Source organism: Symphalangus syndactylus, chromosome 11, assembly GCF_028878055.3.
Source record: "Symphalangus syndactylus isolate Jambi chromosome 11, NHGRI_mSymSyn1-v2.1_pri, whole genome shotgun sequence".
Classification (NCBI taxonomy): domain Eukaryota; kingdom Metazoa; phylum Chordata; class Mammalia; order Primates; family Hylobatidae; genus Symphalangus; species Symphalangus syndactylus.
The window spans coordinates 48,837,501-48,847,842 of record NC_072433.2 but is presented as its reverse complement, the minus strand read 5'-3'; the positions used below and the strand labels follow the sequence as shown (position 1 = coordinate 48,847,842).

General features: G+C 36.5%; 1 protein-coding gene across 1 annotated transcript; it reads left to right on the top strand.

Annotated features, from left to right (window-relative positions):
• Positions 1 to 6,251: 6,251 nt before the first annotated feature.
• Positions 6,252 to 10,325, top strand: LOC129493060 (beta-defensin 107A). The gene is made up of 2 exons (XM_055298723.2): positions 6,252 to 6,344; positions 9,958 to 10,325. The coding sequence occupies exons 1-2, from the start codon at positions 6,275 to 6,277 to the stop codon at positions 10,164 to 10,166; spliced, it is 279 nt and encodes a 92-aa protein (XP_055154698.1). The 5' UTR covers positions 6,252 to 6,274; the 3' UTR covers positions 10,167 to 10,325.
• The last annotated feature ends 17 nt before the right edge of the window (positions 10,326 to 10,342 follow it).

The following is a 10,342-nucleotide window of genomic DNA, read 5'->3' as shown; positions in this document are numbered from 1 at the left end:
TCAAGAGAAGTTATGTGGCTTATCCAAATCATACAGTGAGTGAGTCTCAGAATCATTCTCATTTCTTTCTTTCTTTGTTTTGTTTTATTGCTTATTTTTTAGAGATGACTTTTTTTTTTTGAGATGGAGTCTCACTCTGTTGCCTAGGCTGGAGTGCAGTGGCTCGATCTTGGCTCACTGCAACCTCCATCTCCTGGGTTCAAGCGATTATCCTGCTTCAGCCTCCCAAGTAGCTGGGACTACAGGTGCACACTGCCATGCCTGGCTAATTTTTGTATTTTTACTAGAGACGAAGTTTCACCATGTTGGCAAGGCTGGTCTCGATCTACTGACCTCAGGTGATCCACTCGCCTCGGCCTCCAAAAGTGCTGGGATTATAGGCATGAGTCACCATGCTGGGTGAGATGACCTTTAAAAAAAGTCAAGACATGAGTGTGTACCTAGTATCTGCTGAATCAGATACCACTACTATGTATTTGTAGAGTACCTCATAATTTATGAAATATTTTCCATACTTCTCTCATATGACTCATGATTACCTTATGAGATAGGTTTTATTACTCCTATTTACATTTGAAAATATTGAGGCTCAAGAGGCTGTTAGTTCTTCAGAGCCATAGCTAGGATCCAGTAACTGGTGTGCATATTGCTGTCATGTTTTGTGTATCCGTCTGTATGTACTAACTATGTTAATGGAGTAATAATTCTAACAAATATAATACATTATTTTTGTATTCACATTATTTCTTGGTTTGCCTAAATATTGTCATTCATTGATTCTAGTACTTATGGTGTACTTACCTGTGAAAGAAAATGATTAGAAATTAACTTAAAATGTTCAACACAGAATGTGCATAAATTGTTGACTGTGTAACTTTCGCCTTGTGAAATAAAACCCAGCCTCACAAAATAAAGGTCAAAATTAAACCAGTCCTATGACCAGTGACTTGAACTTGGTTACTTAGTTTTAACGTATAAAATTAAACAATGTTTTCTTTAACTTTTGGGCCTATTGTTTGTCTCTTTGTGCTCAAATCTGTTCCTTGTTTTTTTCTGCTTTGCTGAGTAAAATGGGAACTATTAAATGCAAACTACATTTTCTAGGCTTCCTGACTTCTGGCTGGTTTTGGTCAATGTTTCTCCTAGGAGAATGGGAGATTGAAGAAGGAAGGACAATGTGTATTTCTCCCTGACTCCCTCTCTTCTCCAGCAGTGGCTCTTCTTGCTCAGCAAAGCCCCTGCTTTTCTGTCTTCTGCTCTCACTTAGCAGTCCCACTGCAAGGTTAGCTTCTGCCAGCCAGTGCTGCTCCCAGGCTCACACAAATCCTTCTGTTTTTCCTCAAACCTTAGGGCAGTGGGAGATTTCAGCTGTGACTATCAGTAGGGTTGCCTCATTGTTCCCGCTTTGCATTGCCATCTTTTCCAACACTTTATTTGTACATATTAAATTCTTTCTATAGAACTATCCATTGGGGGAACCCTTTTAATACTTGATTCGTTCAATTTTTAGATTCACTCTATTTACATATGATCCACTGGTTTCCAAAAGAGATTTGAAACACAGCCTTCAAGAAGCCTACAGTGCTTCCTTCATTTATACAGGAATTACCCCAGGGAAGTGGGAAGTGGGGTATTTGGTCTTAAGAGTCCAGTTTACAGTAATTATCTGCTGGCAGATGCTCCTCCTCCCCAGGTCTCCACAGCGCAAATGCAGCTGCTAACTTACAGAACACCATGAAACTGGAATACTACTTACTCATTCCAAATACTGCATTGCTTTATCCTTTAAAAATGCTCTGGAACCTAGTTGAAGTTTCTTTTAATAAAAGATTCACGTGAGTGTCTCAGAGTCATACAAAGTGGTAGACCAGTAGCTGTGCCCTGGAATTACCTCACTAATGACCTCATGTAGCATCCAGATGGCAGCTGCAGAGGACACCTCCCACAGGTGCTCGCCTAGTCACAAATTATTCCCTTTCATGCAGGCCAAGTCTCACTAGTGCAAGCCTCCATAACAACTGTTTTAGTACTCATTGGGTGGTTAAGTTAAAAATCAAAAGCTTAAAAAGCCAGTGCCCTGATATAAAGGCTGAATGTAACAAGCCCACCAAGAGTTTTGCTTAGGCCTTTCCTGGACCTTAAAGCATGACAAAATAATGGAGGAGTTCTTAACAGGACCCATTTAGGATTAAATAAGTTCATAGGAGGTCTGAAGGAACTCCCCAAACATCAGTGATTTAGCAGGAGAAAAGATAAGGGTAATAACCCCTGCACCTGGACCCATTTAGATTAAGTACATTTACTGAGGCTCCAGAGGAAGGTCTTCGGGACTCAGACCTTAGTTATAGATTAAAGGAAGTTAATAACTTATGTCTTTGGATGAAAGCACACTTGCACATAGACATATAGCTTAGAAGGTATATAAGCTCTGGAAATCTTTGTAATTTTAAGTTGGTCTGGTGATAATTTCCAGGCCTTCTCCCTATAACTGGTTGCAGAAATAAAAACTCTTTTCCTCCCCAGTTTATTTGCATCTCGTTATTGGGCTGTGAGGAATAGCAGCCCGACCCTCAGTTTGGTCCAGGAACACTTTTCCTTTACACTTTAGATTCATGGAAACAAAGAGACTGAAAGTAAGAGGATGGAAACAGGTTTGCCATATAAACAATAACCAAAAGAGAGCTGTAGTGGCTATACCAATAGTGCACAAAACAAACTTTAAGACAAAATTGGTACTAAAGATTAAGAAGGGCATTTTATAATGTTAGCGAGTTAATCTATCAGGATAATAGAACAAGTATAAACACATGCACCTAACAACAGAGTGCCAAAATACATGAAGGGAAAATTGACAGAATTGAAAGGAGAAATGGAGAATTCAATAGTAATAGCAGGAGACTTTAATATACCACTTTTAATAATAGAAAAAGATTAGCAAGGAAATACAAGATTTGAACAGCACCGTAAAACAATTAGACCTCGAAGTCATCTGTGGAACACTGCGCCAATTACAGCAAAATACACATTCTTCTTCTGTTAGCATGAAATATTCTTTAGAATAGACTGTATGTTAGATTTAAAAACAAGCTCCCTCAATACATTTAAAAGGATAGGAATCATACAAATTGTGTTATCTGAACAAAATGGGATAATAGAAAGAAATTTGGGAAAGTCATAACTATGTGGAAATTAAACAACACAAGTGTGAATAAATGATAGATCAAAGCAGAAAACATAAGGTAACATAGAAAATACTTTAAAAAGAACCCCCAAAACACTTTAAAATACGCAACACAACAGCAACTTACCAAAACTGTGAGATGCAGCTAAAACAATGCTTAAAGGAAAATTTATGGTTGTAAATGCCTGTATTTACAAAGAAGATAGATTTAAAATCAATAAATTATCTTCCATCTCAAGAAAATTAAAGAAGAGCCAATTAACCCAAAGCAAGCAGAAGGAAGAAAACAATAGAGTGGAAATAAATGAAATAGAGACTAAGAAAACAATAGAATAAATCAACACAGCAAAACTTTATTTTTTGAAATGATCAACAAAATTGACAAGCCTCTAACTAGACTGACTAAGAAAAAAAGAGAATACTCGTATTACTAAAATCATGAGTGAAAGAGAAGTTTTACAAGTGATCTTACAATTTTTTAAATATTATAAAGGAATACTATAAACAATTGTATGGCAACAATTTTGATAACCTAGATGAATAAATGCCTAGAAATGCATACATATCAAACCTAATCCAAGAAGAAATAGGAAGTCTAAAATGGACCTATAACAAATAAAGCCCATGAATTGATAATAATAACACTAACAAAAATCCCACATAGTAAAACCCAGGGCCAAATGGCTACACTGGAACATTGTAAACATGTTACTCCATTTTATTCTGCCTTGATTTTTTTTTTCAGACAGGGTCTCACTCTGAAGCTCAGGCTGCAGTGCAGTGGTATGATCTCGGCTCACCCCATCCTCTGCCTCCAGGGCTCAAGTGATCCTCCCACCTCAGCCTCCTGAGTGGCTGGGACCACAGGTGCCTGCCACCATGTCCAGTTAATTTTTTATGTTTTGTAGAGATAGGGGTCTCATTATTTTGCCCAGGCTAGTCTCAAACTAAACTCCTGGCTCAAGTGATCTGCCCACCTTGGCCTCCTCAAGTGCTGGGATTACAGGCATGAACCACCTCACCTGGCCTGGCTTGCATATTTTTCGATGAGAAGTTTGCTGCAGTTATTCTGTCATCTTTCTACAGGCAGGAGGCATGTATGTCTTCTCTGTTGACAAAGGTAGAGGATGTTTTTCGTTTTTGTTTTTTAATGTGCTTCCTTCTCCTAGTTCTCCTAACTTTAATATTTTGTTTTGCATCTTTTTAGATTGTTTATTCACCAGTGCTGTTCAAACAACTGTTGTTCTTCCTTAATTAAAAAATTAAGACTTTCTTTTCCATATAAGAGAAAGATTCTTGCAAGCTTTTGTTCTCTCTCACAGTGGCTCCTGTTCCCCTCACCCAACTTACACCGTGAAATATTCTAATCCTTTTTGTGAGCACCTGCTGAGTCTACGGAGAAGACATTAGAAGTTGGTGTGAATTTCTCTTTTGTCTGTGACCCCGGATGTTTATATTGTTTCTCTAGTTTATGCTTGCTCTTAGCAATTCTTTACAGACTTTACCTGAAATCTTTTAAATCGTATTCTGAGGGTAATCTGCTTCAGGTAAGCAAGCACTCATGGTCTTTATTTTTGGAGGTTCCTGTCTTTTCTTATATGTGTAGTTAGGTGGCTGACTTGTGACCTTAGCTTTCCGATGAGTTCAAGAAACTGAATATTTGCAATTCTCCATGTGTTTTGCTGTGTATTTGTTTCATGTGGGATGATTTTCTTTATGTATTTTTACATCTTAAGCAGAAGCCATTCTTCATTTAACAAGACATTTACTTTCTTTAAGAGATACAGAAATACTTATATTTTCTGCTAATTCTTCTGTCAATTTTGGTAAGTTAAATTTTTGAGAGAATTTTTCTATTTTATGTAAGTTGTGAAATGTTTTGGCATATACATGTTGACAAAATTTTTATATTAGTTTATTGTTTCTTGGATCTGTAGTGATAACTTCTTTTTCATTTATTCTGCATACTTGGGCTTACATTGTTCCCTTTTCTAAGGTTCGCAGAGCATAATTTTAAGTCATAGATTTAAACATTTCTTCTTTTCTACAATAAGTATTTGGATACAAATATCTTTTGAAGTTATTGTTTTGTTGTGTTCCACAAAATTTGATATATAGAAATGCTTTCCAATTATTCTCATTATTTATTCTTAGATACAAACACAATCTAGAATTATGTTGCTTTATTTCCACATATTTGGAAATATCCTAAATAGCTTATTTTATAGATTTCCAATTTAATCCCTTTGTGGTGAGAAATATACTCTGAAGAATTTAAATGTTTTTAAACACATCAATATTTGTTTTATGGCCTAGCATATGGTTTATGAATGTATCAAATGTACTTGAAAAAATGTGTATTTTGCAGTTGTCTTATGATATGTTCTACAAATATCAATGTAGTCAATGGAATGGAGGTATTGTTCAGCTCATGCATGACTTTGCTAAATTTTCCCTGTGTTCTATCAGTTGCTGAGAGAGTGGTGTAAAAATTTTCTACTATGAATATAGGAGTGTCTATTTCTCCCTTTAACTAAATCAAATAATATAAAAACATGTTAATGGTTTTTATGTATTTTTGATGGATTAACCCTTTTCTCCTTAAGCAACAGCACTCCATGCAATACAGCGAGACCCTGTCAAAAAAAAAAAAAAAACCTGCACATGTACTCCTGAACTTAAAATTAGAAGTTTTTTTTTGTTTGTTTTAATTATTATTTTAAGAATAGATTTTATGTAAAATCATGTACTAGGAAAAGGATGGTGGCTATATATCTTATAGACATGGTAATACTTGAGATAAGACTTGAAGGAAAAATGAAAGAAGTCTAAGCAGAGACACAGAATAGCATATTCCAGGCAGAAAGGCAGGGTTCTCTGCATTTCTCTCCCATAAATGTGATTTAGTTAAAATCTGATCCATCAGCCCACACATTAATCATTGGAGCATGGAAAATAGTACGTTCCCAATGAACATTACAAACCAAGGATGACTTCCAGCCCCTTCAGGGCAGTAGAACATATTTTAATCAATGTCCCTTGATAAAAGAGCTTGATTCCAGCTACTACACTTCCTTCATCAGCTCTGCACTGATGCCTGGAGCCATGAAAATATTTTTCTTTATTTTTGCTGCTCTCATTCTTCTTGCTCAAATTTTCCAAGGTAAGAGGGAAATTCTTTTGGTAGTAGAGATGACAGTCTGCTCAGGATCTGTCTTTTGAGAAGAAAGCTCAATTTTTACAAAGTTGAAGATTCCAAGGCAAACCAGTCACTGAAAATCTTTTCCTGAGCTCAGACACAAAACAATGGGACCACACTGACTGGGACCATCTCCAACCATAATAATATCTCGTCAACTTCCCTGACAGCTCTGCCAAGGAATTCAGACTTCTTTGTACTTTTATATCTCTTTCCTCCTTTTGTAATCTGCAATGCAGTTTCAGCATATTCTTTTTTATTTTTTTATTTTTTTGAGACGGAGTCTTGCTCCGTCACCCAGGCTGGAGTGCAGTGGCAGGATCTCGGCTCACTGCAAGCTCCACCTCCAGGGTTCATGCCATTCTCCTGACTCAGCCTCCCGAGTAGATGGGACTACATGCACCCGCCACCATGCTCGGCTAATTTTTTTGTATTTTTAGTAGAGCGAGGGTTTCACCGTGTTAGCCAGGATGGTCTCAATCTCCTGACCTCATGATCCTCCCTCCTCGGCTTCCCAGAGCCTTGGGATTACAGGCATGAGCCACTGCATCTGGCCAAGTTCAGCATATTCTAAAATGATTGCATTAAAATGAAAACAAATTCTCCAAGGCAAATGCTAATATTTGTTAAGTTAGGGAAATACAGCCTTTGTAAACTAAATTAAATTAAAGTTATGTTACTAGATTCTTAGACAGCTAATTTTTTTTCATGTCTGAGTCATTGGTCCAAATCTCTTATCCATATATTATTGCAGACTTCTTGGCTTTCACACACTGGTTGAAAATTACACCATTAAAACCACTAAACGAACATCTTGCTTACTATTCTCTTAAGTCTTTGCGTCTTTGAGATTCTCTTTGCTTGATACAATGACGACTCTGTTCCTAAGAAATGTTTATGTCTGTACCTCCTCAACTATCCTTTGTTCCTTCTGTTGTGGAGCTTTTCCTATTAGAGATTCTCCATGCATCATGAAGCCCCCAGTCTGCTCCTTCATGGCTCCTGAATTTCTACATTTCTTTATTGCGCATGCTGTCCTCAGTAGTCCTAGAAAACCAATAGATATTGAATGTGTGCTAACCACTTGTAAGAAATTGTTCTGTCCACTATGATAAAGGTAGGTAAAATGAAGAGGTAAAAATATAATTAAAGCATGGACATTGACCTTAATTTGCTTGAAGTTGTTAGTCTATTCCTTCTGTGTTGTTTGAAAATAGGCTGCCTGCAGTGGTAAATAAGCTTTCAATACATTTAACATGTATAAGTAAGTGTATTCAACGAAACAGGAAAATTGACAAATAACTTTAATATGAAGCAGTTTTCACAAGTGCCATAAAGATGCAAAGTATAAAGAGAAGTCATAGATGTGGAAACTTGGTTCTACCTAGGAAATACAGAAAGGCTTCCTGGGAAGTAGTATTCGTTTTGCACATTTGGAAATAGGCAAGACTAGAACTAAAGAACAGAGCCAAGGAACAATGTCTCCATGGAAGTTTCAGTGACTCCATGAAAGTCTCAGTTGTAAAATCAGTTCCCGATTTTCTGCCCTCGGCATCTTTTCGTAGTTGTCAGACAATGCTCCAGAATAGATAAACTCATTTTAAATTGTCTTCTCCATCCACTTTAATCAGTACTCCAATTTGTTCAGATCAGTCTATAGATGTGGATGCCTAATAGCTCCCTGTCCACAAAACTCATCTCAGGTATATTTGAATTACAATAATAAGCATAGTTTGGGCACAAATTAGAACCACCACCATCAGCATAATCACATAGAATCTCAGAGTTAGAAGTGAATTTAATGATCAATATAAAAGGTAATAAACATAGATTATTAGGCCAAACTATATGAGTTTGGATCTCAGTACTAATCTTTATAAGCTGTATGCACCCTGTGTTTTACTTTCCATTCTATAAATGATAATAATAATAGCATTCTTTTGAAGATGAATAAACTTGTTATATTAATTAGAAACTAACTTGTTTTAATAAAGAATCTTAATGATAGAGTGACTGAAGGAAGACAAAACCTTATTTCTCTTTCATGTAAAAGTCCAAAAATAGCTAAGTTGATTAGGTGAAGGTAGAGGGTTCCTTTTCACCAAGTTATGTTGTGATTTGGGCTGAAGTTCAACCCTACCATCCTAAACAGTTGACCATTTTATTTGGTTCCACAGATATTCTAACAGGCAGGGTTAGAAAGTATAGAACCCGATTAAGATTACATAGAAGCAGCTCACATCATTCCACTCCTTTTCATTTTTCCAAATTTGTTCATGTGGACATATAGAAATAGGAAGCTAGGAGCTGAAGTGATTAGCTAAGTATTCATGTGTCCAGCTAAACCCAGAGGTTCTATGACTAAAAGTCTGAAGGTAAAAATGACTGCTTTGGGACAGTTTAACAATCTCTCTGTATAACTGCTTGGGCAATGGCAGGCACATACTCTATGCTATGTTAGAGTTTACCATTGTTTGTCATTTGTTCTGCTTATTTTTTGTTCTCTGCCCTGATTCGGTATTGAACACCCTATACATGCATATACGTATATACATGCATATACACGTATATACATGTATATATATATATGTGTGTGTGTGTGTGTGTGTGTGTGCATCAACTGATTGTCCAGATACCTGATAAATTTCAGCGATCTGTAGTTCACAGTATCCCAAGTTCAACTTCGGATTATTCAAAAATTTCTCCTTAATTTGAGCAGAAATCTAAGTCCCTGCAATTTCTTTGCATTAGTCTTTGCCTTAACTTGGCACTAACAAAATATATTCCACATGATAATATTTCAGATATATGGCAGCTAATATGTACTGTTTCTCCCCCAAAGTTGTTATTTCCACGATTAAACATTACTCCTTTCGAGAATAACTGCTACTTCTTCCACTATTTTTTCCTAAGAATGTATCTTACCAATTAAAAAAGATTCCTGTTTTGACATATTTTTTCCTCTTCAACCTAATCTCTGTTATGAATGAATACACATTGCCTATGTCTCTCTAAATTTGCTTGCCAGAGCTAAATACAAGATTCCATTGGTGTTCTTTGCACAGTAAATTGAGAAGGACTAGCCTCAAGTTGTTTATCTTTCTACCTAAAACTATGAGACTCCGAAATCATATGCCAGGCCATATGATCTACTATTGGTCTGCCTATAATGTAACAGAACAATCTTTAACTTTTGCTATAAATCAGAGACTATTTGGAGACATGAAAACAAAATCCGTTGGTAAGGATTGTTCACTGGAATTAGAAAGTATTTTGTCACCTTCCTTGGAAGAAACATTCTGTTTCTGTACAGGCTAGATACGATCTTGACATATGAAAATCTTTTCGGTTTTTTCCAATTGGCTATTTAATAAGGACATTGAATATATTGTACCAGGGGTCTGAGCTCATACATGACTGTTCAGGTAACATCTGATTTTTCTAATTTCTAGGTGTATAGTCTGTGTCTCTAGGAGTTATGGTAATGAGGAAGTCTGAATTTGGCCTGGGCAATGTAATTTTATCTTACAGTTACTAATTACTAGATAACTAAAGACAAATTTCTTTCTTTACTTAGCCAGGACAGCAATTCACAGAGCACTAATTTGTAAGAGAATGGAAGGTCACTGTGAAGCTGAATGTCTTACCTTTGAAGTAAAGATTGGGGGCTGTAGAGCTGAATTAGCACCATTTTGCTGCAAAAACAGAAAGAAACATTACAAACTAAGCACCAGCTGCAAGAAAGAAAGAGGTGAAAATTCTCTGGCTGCGATATCAGTGGGATAAATCTCTCTGGACTGTCTCTCTTTGATCTGCAAAGTTTGGATTATCTGAAGCCATGTCAGTCCAGTTTCCAATGCTACAAGGAGATACCCTTCCTAGGTTGTGAACTTCTTCCAGGCAGACACTATATCTTGTTGACCTTTGCACTCTCAGTTCCTGACATAGGGCCTGTTAATGAT

Coding starts and splice junctions, on each gene's coding strand:
- LOC129493060 (XM_055298723.2), top strand. CDS start 6,275: ATGCCTGGAGCCATGAAAATATTTTTCTTTATTTTTGCTGCTCTCATT. Junction 6,345..9,957: donor TCTTGCTCAAATTTTCCAAG/GTAAGAGGGAAA, acceptor TTCTTTACTTAG/CCAGGACAGCAATTCACAGA.